Raw genomic sequence first — 21416 nt, forward strand, 5'->3', positions numbered from 1 at the left:
CTTGTGTTTTTGCCCTTGTTGCTATTAAATAAATTCCCTTTTATTTTTCAACTTAGACAATAAGCACATCATAATGGGAACATGCTCTTCATGTTGTGGTTCTGATACCTTACTAAGATCCATCTGGCCATTATCCTGTGCTGCACCGTTTTTTATTTCAGTGTGTGTAGGTGGAGGGTGAGGAGAAGTGGCAGGACCTGAGTGACAAAGAGAGGGAGAGTTAATATGCAAATGTGAGTTTGCTAAAGGTGCACATGTAAATGCAAAGGCTCACCAGTCTTGTCCATAGAGTGAGGTTCACTTTGTCTCCTGCCAGAGTCAGTGAGGGACTTGACCATGGGCAGTAGGTTGTTCCGCTTCTTGTCACTCTGGTGGTGATGTCTCTTCAGAAGTGCCTCTCGGACCTTCATTCTTACACTGTCATCCAATTCATGAGCAGCATCCTGATGGTCAAGCACCAGATCTACACACAACCAATAACAGTCAAATGAGCATGCAAACCCTTGGTAGAGTGCATTGTGGGATTGCTGTGCTAGTTCATCTTATATTATATATTAAACCTAATGCCTCTTTCCAGGGACAGAAACAGAAAGTGACTGATTTGCTGTGACTGATACTGATTAAGAACTGTTAGCTGATTGTTAGCATCCCTAAATGTTTACTGACAAGATTTTGCAAATGTCTGATTATAGATGTGTGATGTGAATGTGCCAAGATGTCTTGATTCATCACAGCACTTTTCAAACAACATTGCAAAATTATAAGGTAATGTTTAATTGCTTTCTATTTATTAGCCAGGATGTGTTTTCTGTCAAATGTAGACCTAAATTTTAGGTGAACTGCAAGATCTACCTTTTTGTATGTACAGTACACCTTGTCAATCTTATATTTATACTGTACAACATGAAAACAAGAAACATGCACAAATATTTTTTCTTCTTTCTCTGCCTCTCTCCTTACAAAAAAGTACTAGTGGTGTGGTACCAAAATTCTGTCATGGAATCAGTTGGTAATACAATGTTGCATTGACATAATATGATATTGAATGTTTACCACATTCTTAAACTTTCATATTTATATGTACCTCAAGGTACTTCAAATCATACCAAAGTATTAACATGGTACATTTCCAAAAACTATGGTACTATTTTTTTGTTAGTGCCACATTCTTTTATATAAAATCACCCACAATTCCAACTTCAGCTGAACCAGCACTGTTAATCTGCATCTATTATTTCTTCCCTCCTCTCCCACCTCACAGTATAATCAATCTTCCTGTCCTGTCTCTCTCCTTCTCTGGCATTAATCTTGCTCTAAAGACTGCTGAAACCTTGATCATAACAGTCATGCCTCAATGCAACACACACAGGTTATGCTATTAGTTTGTTAAGATACTTAACATTGTCTGAAGGTATGAGTTTTCCAGTACATGCAAATTTAAGGGATTTATTTGGTACACATTTGTGATTTGGGGTGAATTATTTATATATATATATATATATATATATATATATATATATATATATATATATATATATATATACAGGTCCTTCTCAAAAAATTTGCATATTGTGATAAAGTTCATTATTTTCCATAATGTAATGATAAAAATTAAACTTTCATATATTTTAGATTCATGGCACACCAACTGAAATATTTCAGGTCTTTTATTGTTTTAATACTGATGATTTTGGCATACAGCTCATGAAAACCCAAAATTCCTATCTCAAAAAATTAGCATATCATGAAAAGGGTCTCTAAACGAGCTATTTACCTAATCATCTGAATCAACTAATTAACTCTAAACACCTGCAAAAGATTCCTAAGGCTTTTAAAAACTCCCAGCCTGTTTCATTACTCAAAACCGCAATCATGGGTAAGAATGCCGACCTGACTGCTGTCCAGAAGGCCATCATTGACACCCTCAAGCAAGAGGGTAAGACACAGAAAGAAATTTCTGAACAAATAGGCTGTTCCCAGAGTGCTGTATCAAGGCACCTCAGTAGGAAGTCTGTGGGAAGGAAAAAGTGTGAAAAAACGCTGCACAACGAGAAGAGGTGACCGGAACCTGAGGAAGATTGTGGAGAAGGACCGATTCCAGACCTTGGGGGACCTGCGGAAGCAGTGGACTGAGTCTGGAGTAGAAACATCCAGAGCCACCGTGCACAGGCGTGTGCAGGAAATGGGCTACAGGTGCCGCATTCACCAGGTCAAGCCACTTTTGAACCAGTGGCTACAGAGAAGCAGCACGGGACTGTTGCTCAGTGGTCCAAAGTACTTTTTCGGATGAAAGCAAATTTTGCATGTCATTCGAAATCAAGGTGCCAGAGTCTGGAGGAAGACTGGGGAGAAGGAAATGCCAAAATGCCTGAAGTCCAGTGTCAAGTACCCACAGTCAGTGATGGTCTGGGGTGCCATGTCAGCTGCTGGTGTTGGTCCACTGTGTTTTATCAAGGGCAGGGTCAATGCAGTTAGCTATCAGGAGATTTTGGAGCACTTCATGCTTCCATCTGCTGAAAAGCTTTATGGAGATGAAGATTTCATTTTTCAGCACGACCTGGCACCTGCTCACAGTGCCAAAACCACTGGTAAATGGTTTACTGACCATGGTATTACTGTGCTCAATTGGCCTGCCAACTCTCCTGACCTGAAATCCATAGAGAATCTGTGGGATATTGTGAAGAGAAAGTTGAGAGACGCAAGACCCAACACTCTGGATGAGCTTAAGGCCGCTATTGAAGCATCCTGGGCCTCCATAACACCTCAGCAGTGCCACAGGCTGATTGCCTCCATGCCACGCCGCATTGAAGCAGTCATTTCTGCAAAAGGATTCCCGACCAAGTATTGAGTGCATAACTGAACATAATTATTTGAAGGTTGAGTTCTTTTTTTTTTTTGTATTAAAAACACTTCTTTTATTGGTCGGATGAAATATGCTAATTTTTTGAGATAGGAATTTTGGGTTTTCATGAGCTGTATGCCAAAATCATCAGTATTAAAACAATAAAAGCCCTGAAATATTTCAGTTGGTGTGCAATGAATCTAAAATATATGAAAGTTTAATTTTTATCATTACATTATGGAAAATAATGAACTTTATCACAATATGCAAATTTTTTGAGAAGGACCTGTATATAAGAATTTTTTTTGCCATTATCTTAAAACCCCAATGAAATGGTTTCACGGGCATAGTTTTCTTTCTTGTGTTGATGTATTTTTTATGTACAAACGTCCTATTGAAACATTAAGTTTTGATAGGGAAATATCGAAGGCCCTGTCCCTTTACTTTAGTAGCCAATATCCTTTAGTTTACTTCACATTCATGAACCATGATTTGCTGCTTGTTATTCATAGATGGTGTAATACAAGGTGGAGGGACATTCTTATTCTAGTGAGTTATCAATATTTTTGGTCCGTGTTCCCAGAAGAGAAAGATTGTACATAAGTATGAATACTTATATCAACCTTTATGTGTACATTAGCATATATATAGGTTTCAAAGCTAGTAGAATTTAGTCTTAAAGGGATAGTTTAAACAACAATGAAAATACAGTCATTATTTACTCACCCCCGTATTGTCATAAGCCCATATGACTTTCTTGCTTTGGAAGAACATTTTTAATGCAACGTTTTGGTCAAGTGACCGTCATCAGGCATTGCGTAAACAGGATTTATCAGGTGTTACGTTGGTGCTTTGTTTTTTTAGGAGAAATTTTGAAAAAACTATTGTGCTGTGTGATGTCACACATTGGCAGTTTATGGTGACCATCTCTTCTCTTATTGTATGCGACTCATGCCTCACAATAAGGTTTGGTGAGAAACAAAACAAAATCGAATGTAGTTGCTCTCCTGTGCACGTTCATGAGTGTGCATGACAGCAGCAGTTATACAGCCCTGCTCGCGAGATGGGCAAATCAATCTATAAATTGCTTTGTTGTTAGTGCAACAGGACCACCAAAGAAATTCACATGAGAGAACACAATACAGCTGCACACAAACCAGACAACTGACTTGACATGTTTGAAGAGTCTGAAGTCAAAAAGGAGAGGAGATTTCCATACCAAGGCATATTTATTTGGAACTGAGAGAGATGGAAGAGGCTGAGGCAGCTACACTCATGCCTGTCCATGTGTCCTAACCAGACGCCAAACAATACATGATAAAAGGTATCTTTTTTATGTTAATCAGAGGTTTTGTCCAAACCAGCCACGACAAGCAACAGGACATTCTGTCGATGGCTTGGTTTCTTTATGCGGCGTCGTGCCGGCTAGCCCCTTCCGCTGGTCCAAAATATTTCTCATAACAGTATATTTAAGCCAGCATCTCATTAGCCAGTTAAAAATGACTCGATTTTGGCCGAGGGAGTCACACCTACAGAGTGTTCTGCTGAGGTCTCACTTTCATCAGGCGGCGGTCTGTCACCCATACACACCTGTACAGAATGGAGAAGATGTGACAGACAGACCCGCTCCCTCCGCCTTTCTTTCCGGTTCTTCCAGTTGACTTTCATTAAGCGAAACATCTAAAACCTCAAAAACACTGCCCTCTCTGTCTGACTTTAGCTTATGAGTGTAAGAGTGTTGCTACATCAGCCTCATCCATCCCTCTCAGTTTGATGGAGAACTCCGGTTCAAAAAAATAAGGCCGGGCATAGAAATGCATCTCCCCTTCCAATTCAAACTCATGCATTCAGGCATATTTTGCAAGTACTGTCTTCTGGTGTGTGTGCAGCTGTGTTGTTGTGACGCGGACTCGGGCTGGTTGGGATCCATGTGCGGTTTAAGGGGAGGTGTCAACTCGGGACGAGCAGACGGAGTCCGCAGACACACACAGTTAGAGGAGGACGGGCAGGCTCGTAGCAAGAACAGGCGGTGGGTCAGGGCAGGCAGCGAATGATCGTGGGCGGAGAACAGGCAGAGTAAACAAGGCAGGCGGCAAACTATCGAGGTCGGGAGAAACAGGCTAGACTGGTACACGAGATAAACAAGAAAACGGGTAGAACGCTCAGAAATGTGGCCGGGGCTAACAAGACTTCGCGAGGAGGGAATTCAGAGGCACGGTTTAAATAGACAGGGGCAATGAGAGGCAGCTGTGAACAACCAGGGCAATTAATACTCGGGCGAGTGCGATCGCCGCTGGACAGGGAGAGAGACGCCCTCGTCGGTGTTTGTGACAGAGCCCCCCCCCCTGCGAGCGGCTCCTGACGCGAAGACGAGAGCTGCGCCGGGGTCTTCCCCGAGGTCGAGGGGCCGGTCTTTCCGGATTGGCCCGGTGGAACTCTGTGATGAGGTTGGGGTCGAGGATGTCGTCGGTGTCGACCCAGGATCTTTCCTCCACTCCGTACCCCTCCCAGTCCACCAGGTACTGGATCCGACCTCGGCGTCACCTTGAGTCAAGTAGTTCTCGTACCTGGAATGCCTCCTCGCCGTCTAGGAACAAGGGAGGGGGGCCGTGGGTACCCTCTTCGTCTGCCCTCGGGGGGTCGGCCGGTTTGAGTAGGGAAACATGGAAGGTAGGAGAAATGCGGTAATCAGTGGGGAGTTGTAAGCGAACGGAGACAGGATTGATCTTTCTGAGGATCTTAAAGGGACCCACATACCTGGGGCTGAGTTTCTTGCTGGGCAGGCGGAGACGGAGATCGCGGGTGGATAGCCAAACCCATTGGCCAGGAGTGTAGTTTGGACCAGGTCGGCGGTGTCGGTCTGCCTGGGTCTTGGAGCGGTTCATGGCTCGTTGTAGGTGCACGCGCGCCTGGTCCCATACTGTCTCACTGCGTTGGACCCAGTCGTTGACCGCAGGGACCTCTGATGGCTCGCCGGACCAGGGGAATAGTGGGGGCTGGTACCCCAGGACGCACTGGAAGGGGGTCAGGTTGGTGGAAGGCTTGAGCAGGGAGTTCTGGGCGTACTCAGCCCATGGGAGGAACCGGCTCCAATCTGACTGGTTTTGATGGCAGTAGGTGCGTAGGAACCTGGTGATTTCCTGGTTGAGGCGCTCTGCCTGGCCGTTTGACTGAGGGTGGTAGCCGGACGAGAGGCTGAGGTTTACATTTAGAAGGCGGAAGAAGGCTTTCCAAACCCTAGAGGTGAACTGGGACCCCCGGTCCGAGACGATGTCCTCCGGCAGGCCGTAGAGACGGAACACATACTGGAAGAGGTGTTCGGCGGTTTCCAGGGCGGTGGGCAGTTTGGGAAGAGGGATGAGGCGACACGCCTTTGAGAAACGATCCACGACGGTGAGTATGGCTGTGTGTCCTCGGGAACAGGGCAAGTCGGTGACAAAGTCCACTGCTATGTGGGACCAGGGACGCCGAGGTGTAGGCAGGGGCTGAAGAAGTCCGGCCGGCGACTGCTTGGGGACCTTTGCCAGGTTGCACGGTCGGCACCTCCGGACGAAGTCAGCGGTGTCCTCAGAGAGTGTTTCCCACCAAAAGCGGTTTCTCAAGAGGCGTGTGGTAGCAGTGATGCCGGGGTGTCCGGAGTTTGGGGCGTCATGTACCCAGCGGAGCACTCTCTCCCGGAGGCTGGGGGGCACGAATGTCCGGTCCGGCGGGCACTCGGGAGGAGGCGGGGCTGTGGCACCGGCTTCGGCGATGTCGGCCATGATGTCCCACTGGACGGGGGCTAGGATGAGCACCGGGGGGACGATGGGTTCGACCGTGGTTTTCTGGGGTTCGATTTCGTATTGCCGGGAGAGCGAGTCGGCCTTAGTATTCCTGGATCCAGGGAGGTAGGTGATGGTGAAATCAAATCGGGTGAAAAACAAGGCCCATCTGGCTTGTCTGGGGTTGAGGCGCTTGGCTGAGCGTAGGTATTCGAGGTTGCGGTGGTCGGTGAGTACTTGGAAAGGGTGCCTGGCCCCCTCCAGCCAGTGTCGCCATTCCTCCAGGGCGGCTTTAATGGCCAGGAGCTCGCGGTTGCCGACGTCATAATTTCGTTCGGCGGCAGTGAGTTTACGGGAGTAGAAGGCACAGGGGAATAGTTTCGGTGGGTCAGCCCTGACGCTGGGAGAGCACGGCGCCTATGCCGGTGTTGGAGGCGTCCACTTCAACCACAAATGGGAGGTCAGGGTCTGGGTGGTGCAGGATGGGAGCGGTGGTGAATCGCTCCTTGAGTTGGGCTAGGGCCCGGAGGGCTTCGGTGGACCAGTGGAGTCTAGTTCGTCCCCCTTTTACCATGGCGGTGAGTGGAGAGGCGATGGTACTGAAGTTCTTGATGAACCTGCGGTAGAAGTTGGCGAAGCCCAGGAAGCGTTGGAGCCCCTTCACCGTGGTGGGTTGGGGCCACTCCTGGACGGCCCGTACTTTGTTGTCATCCATGGCCACTCCCTCTGGGCTGATCACGTACCCCAAGAAGGCTACCGACCTCTGGTGAAACTCGCACTTCTCGGCTTTGGCGTAGAGTTGGTGTTGGATTAAGCGCTTGAGCACTGTTCTGACCTGACTCACGTGTTCCTCGAACGAGTCGGAGTAGATCAGGATGTCGTCAATGTACACTATAAGGCATCGGTTGAGCATGTCCCGGAAGATGTCGTTGACAAAGGACTGGAACACGGACGGACTGTTGGATAATCCGAACGGCATAACCAGGTATTCGTAGTGGCCGCTGGTGGTGGAAAAGGCGGTCTTCCACTCGTCTCCCTCCCGGATGCGGATCAGATTGTAGGCGCTCCTTAGGTCTAGCTTGGTGTAGATTTTTGCGGTTCGTAGTTGTTCCAGGGCCGCGGGCACTAGGGGCAGGGGGTACCGGAATTTGACAGTAACATCGTTGAGGCCCCGGTAATCTATACAAGGACGAAGGGAGCCATCCTTCTTGCCCACGAAGAAGAAACCGGCTGCCGCCGGGGAAGTGGAAGGCCAGATGAACCCCTTGGCCAGCTCCTCCTCGATGTAGGACTTCATGGCCAGGGACTCAGGTTCGGACAGGGGGAAGATTCGGCCACGGGGTGGCGAGGCTCCGGGTTTCAGTTCTATGGCGCAGTCACTTGGCCGGTGGGGCGGTAGAAGGGATGCCTTGGCTTTGCTAAAGGCCTCGCTCAGGTCGGTGTATTCATGGGGTATCAGTGGGGTCACGTCGGAGACCTTCTGAACCTTGGTGCCCCCCAAGGTGAGAGGAATCACGGTCCTCAGGCATCTAGTCGAGCAGTGAGTCCCCCACTGAGCGATCTGGTTGGACTGCCAGGAGATTCGTGGGTCGTGGAGTCTGAGCCAGGGGTAGCCGAGGATTACTGGATGGTGGGGGGAGGTGACGACATTTAGGCGCAGAGTCTCAGTGTGCAGTGCGCCCACCTGCAGGAGGACGTCGGAGGTGGTATAGGTCACACGTCCTGTGCCCAGGGGGCGACCGTCTAGCGCCGCCACTGTCAATGGAGGAAGGCAAGCCGTTAGGGGAATATTATGCCGTTTACAAAACCCTTCGTCAATGAAGCTTCCCGCTGCACCAGAATCGATCATAGCTTGGGTGTTCACGCTAAATGATGGATTGCTGAGCTTAACGGGCACTTTGAGACAGTCCCCGGCTAAAGAGGAAGAAAGCAGTAAACTCACCCCGGGGTGCTGAGGGTCGGGTGGTCTCGTCGGGCAGGTTGCGCGGACGTGTCCGGCTTGGCCGCAATACAGGCAGAGATGGTTGGCCAGGCGGCGTTCTTTCTCCTCCTGCGTCAGGTGGGCTCGGTCGAGCTGCATGGGTTCCGAGGTTGCGGGATGCTGGGGTGTCGGCGCGGGCTGCAAGGTCAATCTGCCCGGACGCCTGGAGCGGATGAGGTTATCCACATGGATGGCCAGCGAGATGAACTGATCAAGGGAGACCCCCTCGTCGCGACAGGCCAGTTCAGACTGGAGGTCCGTATTCAGCCCCTGGCGGAAGAGGAGCTTCAGGGTGCTCTCGAGCCAGCCGGTTTGTGTGGCAAGGGTACGGAAAGTGAGGGCGTAATCCGCTGCTGTGCGATTTCCCTGGCGGAGCGCCAGCAGCTGCTCCCCGGCGCTCTTTCCGCTCTCTGGGTGGTCGCAGACATCTATCAGGCTTTGCATGAATGAGTCGAATGTGAATTGCGCAAACCCCTGGTTGGTCCAGATCGCTGTCGCCCAGTCGAGCGCTCGGCCAGTGAGCACTGAGCTGACGAATAAGATTTTGCTCTCATCGGTGGGGTATAGTGTTGGCTGTTGCGAGAGGAAGATCGAGCATTGCATTATAAAGCCCCTGCATTTGGCGGGCGTGCCGTCGAATTTCTCGGGAAGCGCTAGACGAGGGGTGGCGGAAGAGGGGGGGCCCGATGAAACCGAGGACGAGAGGTTGGGCGGAGGCGCGGCGGCTGCGGGCACGGAAGCAGGCGCCGGGAGGTTTTGGTGGGAAGCCTGAACGGTGCGCATAATCTCTTCCATGGCGGAAGTGAGTCTTCCGAGCTGGTGCTGCTGAGCGGCCAATAGATTTGCTTGGGTAGCAAGCTCCTCCGACATGCGGGCGATAACCGCTGGATCGATGGGCGGCGAAGTCTTCTGTGACGCGGACTCGGGCTGGTTGGGATCCATGTGCGGTTTAAGGGGAGGTGTCAACTCGGGACGAGCAGACGGAGTCCGCAGACACACACAGTTAGAGGAGGACGGGCAGGCTCGTAGCAAGAACAGGCGGTGGGTCAGGGCAGGCAGCGAATGATCGTGGGCGGAGAACAGGCAGAGTAAACAAGGCAGGCGGCAAACTATCGAGGTCGGGAGAAACAGGCTAGACTGGTACACGAGATAAACAAGAAAACGGGTAGAACGCTCAGAAATGTGGCCGGGGCTAACAAGACTTCGCGAGGAGGGAATTCAGAGGCACGGTTTAAATAGACAGGGGCAATGAGAGGCAGCTGTGAACAATCAGGGCAATTAATACTCGGGCGAGTGCGATCGCCGCTGGACAGGGAGAGAGACGCCCTCGTCGGTGTTTGTGACAGTTGTGTTCTGTTGTTACTATCGCTGTTGAGGTCCTGTTTAAGATAAACAAAGCAAGTTTTTGCTAGAACAGCCCATAAACTGCTGCTCTCATGCACTCTCATGAACGTGCACAAGAAATCAACACTCAGTGAAGATTTTCACTAAAACAATTCATTTGATTTCGCTTTGTTTCTCACCAAACCTTATTGAATGCCTTTAGAACAAGGCATATGTCGCACACAATACTTTACTAGACTTCTCAATTATACTTTTGCATCCTTTTAAAGCTTGAAGAGGTGGTCACCATAAACTACCATTGTATGACATCACTGAGCCAAGTATTTTTTATTTTATTTTATTTCTCCCTTTGTGTTAAGAAAAAGAAAGTCAGTCATGAGTTTTTTTATTTATTTTTGATCCCCTTTTCTCTCAATTTGGAATGCCCACTACTCAGTAGGTCCTTGTGGTGGCACGGTTACTCACCTCAATCTGGGTGGCGGAGGACAAGTCCCAGATGCCTCTGCTCCTGAGACCGTCAATACGTGCATCTTATCACGTGGCTTGCTGTGCATGACACCACGGAGACTCACAGCATGTGGAGGCTCATGCTATTCTCCGCAATCCACGCACAACTCACCACGTGCCCTATTGAGAGCAAGAACCATTAATCGCAACCACGAGGAGGTTACCCCATGTGACTCTACCCTCCCTAGGAACCGGGCCAATTTGGTTGCTTAGGAGACCTGGCTGGAGTCTCTCAGCACGCCCTGGATTCGAACTCGCGACTCCAGGGGTGGTAGTCAGCGTCAATACTCGCTGAGCTACCCAGGCCCCAACAATGACTGATTTTTAATTTTTGGTGAACTATCTATTTAATAATAATAGATTAATTTTCAACTTTATCTTATTATACCTTCCCTCTCTGTCTTTAAGATGACATGTGTTGCTGACACCTGGTCCTCAAAGTACCGGTGAGAGTGTATGTGTGTCTATCACCAACACGAAAGTGGGAGTGTATGAGTGTGAATGTAGGCAACCTAATACACTGCAGGACCCAAACTTGTCACACTGTTATACTATTTTCTCACTTGTCATGGCATCTGATAAAGGCATGCACCAAATGAATAAATAACATTTTTCAGAGTCAGCTTGATCGTGATCAGGTTATTGAACCAGATTCCAGTTGAGCCAGCATCTTCTATACTACATTTTCACAATTAGTTATTCTTTCTCTGTTTTTGATACAGTGTGTGATTTTCTTAAATGTTAAATTACTTTCTTCTATCCCAGTTTAACATGCGAGACAACTATAAATAAGCATAGATTGCCTTCCCGAAGAGTGTAAGCCGTGTAGCTCACTAGCATTTTCAAAACATTGCTCTGTTTGTTTGAGATATGTAAGATTCTTGCTCAACCGATGGCATAAATAACACCAAATGTGCAAAGGCTTTCTAAAATTAAATAGATATACTACACATATATATTGACATGTAGGTGGTCCTTTTCATGTAAATTGTCATAATTGTTTGTCAAAAAAGGCTTTCTAAATGTTGATTTCACTAAAAATATTCCATATAAAGAGTAGAGCCCTCCCCTTTAATCCCTGACCTGCAATTTCCTCGATGCAGCTGGCCTTCATGTCCAACAGAACCGTTCCGTTAATGATGCAGCTCCGTAGCTCAAACAGACTGTGGAGAGACAGTGTAGCTACATATGGTTTACTCCACCTCTCTCCTCCATCTTCCACATCCTCCTCAAACTTTAGCCACCTGAGACATATAAAAGAAAAAAACATTTCCTTTCTTTTTTTTAAACTCATTAGTGCTGATGGAAATATGTCAGATTAAAAAAGCAAATGGGTTGAGAACAGTGATTCATGGTAACTTTAAGGAACATATGCGTACCTGGCGGTTTCCTTCCATTCTGTGTCTTTGCCTTCTTTAACACAGATTTCGTCCAGTTCTGTGAAAAGCTCATGTGCCACGTGCTCCTCATCCTCTTCAGTGCCTAGAATAAACTGGACCCTCTGGGACGGAGTATCTGAGAAAGAGACAGTAGAAGAAGGAGAGATAAAGAGAGGACAATATTTGTAAACCTCATATTCAAGAGAGGAAACACAAGCAAAAAACTTGATAAACGTCTATCTTTTTAGATTTTATTGGACTCAAGGACACAATTCTGAGAGGGTGAAAGTCTTCAGCGAGTGAATGAACCTAAATGTTCTCACAACTGTCTGAATTTAACTTTTATTTATTTTTATTTGATAAATTAATTCAAAAGTTAACACAAATCCCCTATAATTAAACATTAAACATGAACTGCAGAACTGCATAAGTCAAGTCAAGTTAATTTTATTTGTATAGCGCCTTTCACAACACACAGTTTAAAAGCAGCTTTACAGAAGATCAGGCATTAACAGAAGATAAAACTGTAATGTCTATAATGTTGATGAATCATCATTGTGTAATTAGATAAAATACGATTGTTAATTGTGTTTAAAAAGAAGTCATTAAATAATAATTGTATACTGTAATAATTGTATAGGCCCAACAATGCAAAATTATTAACATGATATAGGCTGAAAATGAAAATGTATCATTTCAGGGTTTTTCCTGCACAGAGAATTACTAGGCGGCCTCCTCCGTCAATTTTTTTGTACAAAACTGGTGGGTGTCTTCGTGGAAAACAATAACAAACATTGCACTTGGTGGATTGTCATTTGTAACTACAAATCTCGGCAATAATAAAATAATTCTGTTGTCGAATAGTCGCTTGATGTCATTTAACATAACCTGAGATCATATAAAACTATAATGATGACACGCAAGACGAGAGGAGCTCTGCAGCCCGAGTGTCTATTAGAAACACAGATCACAGCTTGGCGATATATCTTTATTTCATCCTTAATTAAAGTTCAAATAATACGGGAGCGTGACATGTAAATAAGCACAAACTCCAAAACTGTCATTCTCTGTGCGGTCAGAGCTGCTTCAACCAGTCGCGGAAGAGACACAATCTGATATGGAGTAGAGACCGGGAGACATTTAAAGTTCCGCCGGCTGATACGTATTCTAACACAGAGACGCTCATCTCTCACCCCCGCTGTCTGTAGCTTGCAACATGTTGCATCATTGATGAGATCATCATGATAAGATCAATCTTATGTGAACAATAACACTCAAATGACAACAACAATAAAATGTGTGTATATATATAGACAATATTGACAAATGCTTATCAATAATACTCTTATGGCTAAAATGTTTACAGTGTTCAGTGACTAAAATGTCAACATGACTAAATGTTACTAAAATATGACTAAAATGTCAACAGTTTCCATTGACTAAAACTACATTAAAAAGCCCAGACTTTGTCAACTAAAAAAAACTAAAAATAGGATAAGGTTGATTAAATATGACAAAACCTAAAAAGAGGACATTTGACACAGGATTAAGACTAAATTAAAAAACAGCTGACAAAATTAACACTAGTATACAGTTGCCAGGTCATTAGTAGTGTATTAACACAAAGCCAATGTTTACGTCACTTTTTTGATCAGTGTGGTACCACCTCCGCCTCATTTTGAGCCAGGAAAAACCCTGCATTTCAGTTTCTAAATGTCCTTGATGGATTCATGCTCATCGCAATTCATTGCACAAAACAAATTGTGGTCAGCACACTGTTAATCCTCTATGCAAGTGATATTCATCATAATTTAGGTAATGTTTTATTTACAATATATTAAGAGGATGAGGGCTTGCAAACAAATTGGCTAGGTTCTACCAAGCAACAGATGAATTTGCACCAAAAAACAGAAGAATTTGATGAGATGCATAACCTTTGCATCAACAACACAAAATATGGGCAGCATTTTCTCCTCCCTTTAAAAAATGTATAAGCCTATTTATTTTTGGACCACAGCCCACCAGTTTAGAACCACTGTGCTAAGGGGTCTGATTAAGTACTAAACCTGGAGGCCTGGAATATTATGGATAGGCCTGGAATATTATTAAATATATCAACTGATAGATAACAGATAAAACAGGAATTCACTATGGGACATTTTAGCACCAACATTTAAAATATATTTTGGTGAATTCTTTCCCTGGTTCTCACCATGTGAAGCTGAAGTAGTTTCTGTGTTTCCCTCTTCCTGAGCTACACTCCCAGACCGCATCCTTTCTGATCTCCTGCGGTGTTTGGAGCTGTGAGGCCGGTGGTGACGGTGAGACTCTCTGCCCATGGGCATCCGCACGCCCACAAACAGTGTCCTGTGACCTGAAGGAAAGAGATGGGGGACATGCAATGTGATTTTCCTGTTCCTGAACAGACAAGTATTGCTGCTCACCAGGTTATATTGGGTATTGGGTGCTAGTTCCCCAGCATTGAATGCTGGTGTCTTGGGGTCCCCACCAGGCTTTTAAACTAGCTTAACCAGCTTAATCAGAAAGACCATGCTGGTCAACAAGCTTCACCAGCAAGGTTTAGCTGGTGAAAAGCATGGCTATGCTGGTCCACCAGCTAGACCAGCACCAAACCAGCCACAACAAGCATAAACCAGCCTAGGCCAGCATGGGAATTGCATGTTGGTTAAACTGGTCTTTTCAGCAGGGTTATTATGACTTAATTGAGCTGTTCACTGTATAAGATAAATGCTTATTTTACCGACCTTCTAGCTCTTCTTTCTCATAATGGATATTCAGAACAGAGCTAGTGCCACCGTGGTCCACCACTACCTCTTCATCAGGCCTCTGCAAGCACACACACACACACACACACACACACACACACACACACACACACACACAGAGACAGTAATCAGACTTGAATTTGACGATCACATCATGCTATAGTACTCACATGATGTATGTGTATATGAGGGAAAGTGAGAATTATTTAAAGGGGCTGGGCTTGAATTAGCTGGCACGTTCAAAGTAGCAGATGCATTCTTATCAAGTAAGCTTAAAGGGGTATTTACACAAAAAATGAGAACATTCATTCTCTATGATGTTGTTCCAAACCCCTATGTTTTTCTTTCTTCCATGAAACACAAAAAGAGATCTTAGGCAGAATTTGAGAGAATAACAGCCTGAGTAATCATTACTTTCATTGCATCTTTTTTCCAATATAATTTGTCCTCTTGTTTTCCATATAATCTTTTATTTCAGAAGTAAAAAAGAAGATTCTTTTATGATATAGGTATGACTGAATCAGTTAATTTGTTACTCAAAAGAGCCATCTTTAACATATTACCGGATGAAAAAATATACCCCTCATGAAATAACATACAAGCATATAGAATGTAATTCAAATTTACATACTTTGACATATTTAAACTAAAATATCACATTGGCTGGTATTGAAAAATGTCCCTCTACGACAATAAAATTCAGAAAAATAAATAGCACATGAACTGCTTGAGCCTGGAAACCTATTCAACGGAATACATATTGATAAAAATTGCAAAAGCTTTTTGGTTAAATGATTTTGAGACAACCTGAAAACATAAAAAAAATCACATCCAAATAAATACAAAATGGAGCAATTACAATATTCATTCAAGCATGTTGCTGCACATAAAATAACTGAAACTAAGATTTGACATGTTTAAGATTCCTAACTAAAATTGCTATGGTTGCTAAAGAGATAAGATAAGATTCCAATCCTAAGGGAGCGTTTATGTTCAGTTGGAAGGGTACTCCAACAGCATAGGGAATAAGTGTAATACATCGTCATTTACATCATTTTACAGGAAGTGGAGAAGGAAATTTACCCACTAGTCATTGCAAGAGTTAACACGCAATAAATAAAATAATCGTTAAAATAAAACAAACAAAATGAGTTCTAATTCACCTCAGGTGGCCATTCTATGCTGTTGTGCACACATTTTATAAAATGTATATATATATATATATATATATATATATATATATATATATATATATATATATATATATATATATGAAGTAAGGTAATTTGTATTACATTTACATGTTTTTCCACAAGTATATTATTTCCTCTTTCTTGAAAACCGTAATAAGCATGACTCAAGCATTGTTTTTGTTTAATGACATTGCAGGGTATTCCAAATGAAGACATTTTGTCAAGTGAAGTGAACAACAGACATCCCGTACTCAGTGAGTAGGGAGCAGTAAACACTACGAAACACAGTTCTAGAGTTAGGATGCTTCTGTATACAGCCTTTTTTATCTGGCTGTAAGATCTTACCAGATTTCCTGTGATTAAACTGCCCCACTATCTCACTATCAATAGCAATGAGGCCACTGGCAATTATTAGGTCTTCTATACTTCACTTCTGTGTGTGTGTGTGTGTGTGTGTGTGTGTGTGTGTGTGTGTGTGTGTGTGTGTGTGTGTGTGTGTGTGTGTATACATGTTTATACTACAATGTGGGGACCAAATGTCCCCACAAGAATTGTAAAATCGGAGATCACCTACCTTGTGAGGCCCAGCCAGCGATCCCCACAAGGGAAATGGCTTATTAAACATATTAAACAATGTTTTTGAAAATGTAAAAATGCAAAAAGGTTTCTATGAGGGTTAGGTTTAGGGGTAGGGGATAGAAATGATCATTACATTGGTAACAATGGTATAAAATCCATAAAATGCCTGGAAGTCTATGGAGAGTCCCCACAATTATATAATAACAAGTTTGTGTGTGTGTGTGTGTGTGTGTGTAATTTCTATGAGTGAATGTATGTGTGTATGTGTGCTATTCCACTGGGATGTTGCTATCTTTCCATGACAGAGATGATACATCAGTGTGTTAACACGCCACTCTTCAGTAAGAACACTAGTCCATAATTCATAGAAACACTTTTGCACTTTTTTTGTGCATAAAAAATAAATCAAAACAGCAGGTAAATTAAATGGTTCCAGAGGTCTATTAAAGTACAGTTTTGATTGTGTAATTTAGTTTTTATGTATGTACTTAAAATTTAGCTTAGTTTTAGTTTTTACTGTTTTATACTTTCAGTTTAGTTTTTCAGTAGGCTTTATTTATTTTTTATTTATTGTATTTGTTAATTTTAGGGCTCCCGAAGTTTAAACTGATATAATTGAAATATGTAGACCTGTAGTACATTAAGGTAAACTAATTTGGTTTGCTGTCCATAATAGAGGGGCTCGAGCATAGGACTTGTCTTAAGCTCTGAGGTCGAGCAAATGAACCCTTTGAATTAAAAACGAATCTATGTTCACGTACTGACAGTGATATGACTGTGGAACTCCATACTTACAAATGATGCTTTGCTCTGTTCTAGCTTGAGGGTTTTCTGTATGTTTAATGGATGAGGTATCGATTGTCAGTCATAGTTTGGAACAGTATTGAGGTCATGCATGACACTGTGTTACAACAAAAGCACCAAAAGCTTTCCAATTTATTAGTAGCCACCTTGTTTCCAAGATATCAAAACATATAATTATCATACAGGAATCTTATACAGGACAACCAGAATTGTAATTGCTCTAGGCTAATGAACAATTACAGAAAATGTTGACTAGCTTCTTAGCTTCTATTTGATTTTTTTTCTTCTCCACTTTTCTCCCCAATTTGGAATGCCCAATTCCCAATGCGCTCTCTAAGTCCTCGTGGCGGCGTAGTGACGTAGTGACGAATCTCAGTTTCTTCCGCATCTGAGACAGTCAGACCGCGCATCTTATTACATGGCTTGTTGAGCGTGTTACCACGAAGACATAGTGCATGTGGAGCCTTCACGCTCCTGCGGCATCCACATTTGACCTTGCGCCACACAGAAAGTGAGAACCACATTATAGTGACCCCGAGGAGGTTACCCCATGTGACTCTACCCTCCAATTTGGGTGGTTAGTTTGGTTGACCCGGGCCCCCTCTTCTCTTTGATTTTAAGAAGATTTGAACATGTTTTGAGATTTCTAGGTAATAGTACATTAACCAAATTCCCACATTGCTGCATTGCTTTTTCACTATTATCATATCTCACTTCTGAAGTATCACTATTGTAAGCTTTGTTTTACTAAGCTTTAAATGAAATGGATCCGTTTCATATATCAAGGCTTTTGCTTTCTCTTAGAACAGTGACTGCATCTGTAAATGCATGTTGTGAAGCAATCAATTTGTTAAACTCATCTCACATTGAAAATAGGTTTAGATACAGCTAAAATGTATCTGTGCTAACTGAAATTCGAAACAATGCCGCCAGTGGCCACAGAGATAAGTGTTGTTGGGCATATGGGGACATGTGAGTTCCATTTTCCAGGTGAACTGTCCACGGAGAGGTGCCAAAAGCGAGTTGTAAAGTGAGTTGTTTTCATCTGTAAAGGATGTAATATAGTGAAGAATAATGCATATTTTATAAACTGTACCCAAAACCACAAACCTAACCATCAGTGGAGTAAAACTTTTATGTTAGGGGGAAATGCAACCTCTGAATCACACTTGTCACTGATTATACGAACGCGATTACTTCCTGGTTTCAATGCAGGATGCGAATCTGGCTGGGACCCCCCACGCTGCTGATATAACACACTTCCGGTCACTCCACAATGGCATGTGAACACACCCAGTGCTTTGTGACCGGTGCTATGACATTGTATGATTTCAGTTGTTGGATACAGTTGAGAAGGTGAAGAACCTCTGAGGTGGGACATCACCATTCATCATTCAAGCAATTGATCATTTTAAAAGGCCTTCTGTGCAAGTCATAGATCATTCACTTACTAATACAACTTCACTTATCAAGTGGGACAGAGAAAATTGAGAGATAGGGCTGCATTTGAAAGCCAAACAGATTAATGAATTTTTCATCAAGTGCTCTGTCCTCTCCCTTTCTTTGCTTTTCCTTCTCTTCCTCTTTCAATCTCTCTTTGTCTTTCTCCCTTTATTTGTCTGTCATGAGCACATACTCTAATTAAAATAATAACAGAACACTTGAGCTGACTAGACTTCTCCTGTGTCACCTTGTTACTCTGCCTGAGTGTGTCCTGTATGTGTGTCACTAACAAAGTGACATTTTCCACTGACAAACATTAGCCTCTTCTTACCTCTCCTCATCACCTGGCAACACTTTCTGTCCCTGATCAAAGACATACAGTACACAAGAAATCTCTACCCTGTTTCCCTCACACTTTACAAATAATAAGAAAATGTGGGTGATATTTGCCCATGCAAAACTGTTTTAGGTGGTTGCCTTGTGGCTCAAGTCAAAAGAGACTCCTAAGTCTAAGATATTCTACTATTAAGATACAGCACTGTTTCCTCCTTCAATGTAAGTCTAAGGGATTGTTTTTCATCCGTTTTATTGTGTGCCACCTCTCCTCAACAATCCATACAATTTGAAGTATCATTCATATCTGTAGCACAAATATTGCGAGATGAGTTAAGCATTACGTTTTAATAATTAGAGTTAAGGATTGTGAAAAATTTAGATGGAGGACACTGTGAGTGTGTGTTTGTTTGCACATGTATCAATTTGACTGGCAGTATGTGAATATGTTCCATTTACCCTCAAAGTTCACATGAGTCATCATCTTGTATTTCCATGCTCTCTCTCTCTCTCTCTCTCTCTCTCTCTCTCTTGCCAGCACATTGCTTTGCCAGTTATGTTAGTAATCCTGACACATACCACTAACTCAGACACATCCAGATGCTGCAGTTTGTCTTGACACATGCAGACACAGCCATACAAAAACCATAAAACCATTTCAAATGCTTTTGAATGCTTTTATGTCATTGTTCCAAAGTAAGGCCAATAGTGCATGTTATTGTTTACTGATCAGTTTTTTCAATCAACCACTAAAAGCATTGAAAATGTTTGGGATTGAAGTCCAAACCGACTGCAGTGTATCTCTCTATTTCTAAATATTTCTGATGATGGAAAGGGAGAGAGTTGCAGTGGCACATGTGGAAGTATTTTAATGACAAATGTCTTTGAGGGAAAAAAAATCAAGCTGAATTAAAACTATTTGTAAAATAAACACATTGTATTAACAGCACCTGCATTTTTTGGGAGAAGCAATTTCTGTATATTGTTTATTTAAGCTGTGAATTTTTCAATTGAAAATATTTTGCATAAAATGTAATCACAAAAAATGTAATGATAATTATTCATCTTACAAAGTTGTTCCAAAATCTTCCTTTTTTATTTATTTTTTATTTCATCTTTATTATTTGACATGTAAAATTCGGTCCATTATATTTCCCTTTGCAAATTCAAAAAATGCCAGAAAAAGCAGTAGAGTGCCGATGCAAATCTTCATTTGCTGCTACCGCGCTTCAACAATCAGATGTTGATGAAACCCACGAGCAACGGGGAGAAAACCTGGACAGTAATCAGTTATAATAAATAAATTAAACTACCTTGACAATAACAAGATAGTAATTTTAAACGCCTTTTTACTATGTGTGTCATCTTCCGTTTTAATGCACAATCTGAGTGAGGCAATTGTCAGGGCAATATGTTCCTGGCTTATCAGGTAAAATGAGGAGCTGCAAGCTTTATTGTTTTCATTGTTTTAGCATGTTAGATTAATCTTCCTTCTGTATTTAAAGGGCACCTATTATGGAATTTTGAATTACCTTTCATGTAGTGTGTAACATAGATTTAAGTGAACAAAAAAGTTATTGTCTCTCAAAAGTAGGAGTCGACTCTGAGTCAATGTAATGAATCGTTTTTCCAACGAGTCATTTTCCTTTTCGTTGTGACGTCAAGACGAAAAATTATCAAATTGGCCGTGCCCACTCATTGCGCGCAGACACCAGGGAAAACTTGAAAACATCATGTCGACAACAAGACGCTGTGTTCTGAAGTGCATATCAAAAGCGACCTTTTTTTCCCTGCCCAGCGATGAGCATGTGAAGAATCAGTGGCTAGAGTTTATATTTACAACTATACCACACAAGTATAGCCCGAGCCTTGTGCTGTGTTCGCGTCATTTTAATGACGATTGCTTTACGAACATGAATGCTTTCAAGTGTGGATTCGCGAGCCAGTTGATACTGAAGGAAGGTTCAGTACCAAGTTTATTTGGATCAGCTTCCTCCTCCGAATCACAACCTGTAAGTATTATTAATAATTGTTGCTTTTATGTGTTTTTTAGCATGCTTAATAAGTATTTGTGTGTGTTGTGTAAGTTACGCTCAACGCAGCTTCTAGGGCTCCAATGTCAATTTTTTTGAAATATGTGAAATGTTTGTCGATGTTATTGGAGTTGTCATAAAGAATAGGGCAATAACTTGTAGTAATGCAGTGCTTTACCAATATGTTTATGCGTTGGGCTAACGCAAACAATAACTGACTGGGTGTTTACCACCGAACTTTGGGCTATGATCGCTAACATAAATCAACTCAAATTCCTTCTCTGATTTTGATTTTTTTACTACAAAGCGGTGATGGGCGTTCCGTTTCCGACAATCTCTGCACAGAGTATACCAATCACAACTGACTGGGTCATCTGACCAATCACCGCAGATTAGCGTCACGCAAAGGAGGGGTTTGGAAAAATGAGTCG

General features: G+C 43.2%; 1 protein-coding gene across 1 annotated transcript in view; it reads right to left on the bottom strand.

The window, feature by feature from the left end:
• The window catches only part of LOC127646173 (electroneutral sodium bicarbonate exchanger 1-like), a 54696-nt gene that overhangs the window by 26928 nt on the left and 6352 nt on the right, over nucleotides 1–21416 (bottom strand). The window contains exons 2-7 of the mRNA XM_052129655.1: nucleotides 14580–14661; nucleotides 14027–14188; nucleotides 11815–11950; nucleotides 11519–11679; nucleotides 275–463; nucleotides 109–197 (exon numbers count right to left, since the gene is read on the bottom strand). Of these exons, the coding sequence (XP_051985615.1) occupies nucleotides 109–197; nucleotides 275–463; nucleotides 11519–11679; nucleotides 11815–11950; nucleotides 14027–14188; nucleotides 14580–14661 (819 nt within the window). The remainder of the gene's footprint in view (nucleotides 1–108; nucleotides 198–274; nucleotides 464–11518; nucleotides 11680–11814; nucleotides 11951–14026; nucleotides 14189–14579; nucleotides 14662–21416) is intronic.

Source organism: Xyrauchen texanus, chromosome 7, assembly GCF_025860055.1.
Source record: "Xyrauchen texanus isolate HMW12.3.18 chromosome 7, RBS_HiC_50CHRs, whole genome shotgun sequence".
In the NCBI taxonomy this organism is placed as follows: Eukaryota; Metazoa; Chordata; class Actinopteri; order Cypriniformes; family Catostomidae; genus Xyrauchen; species Xyrauchen texanus.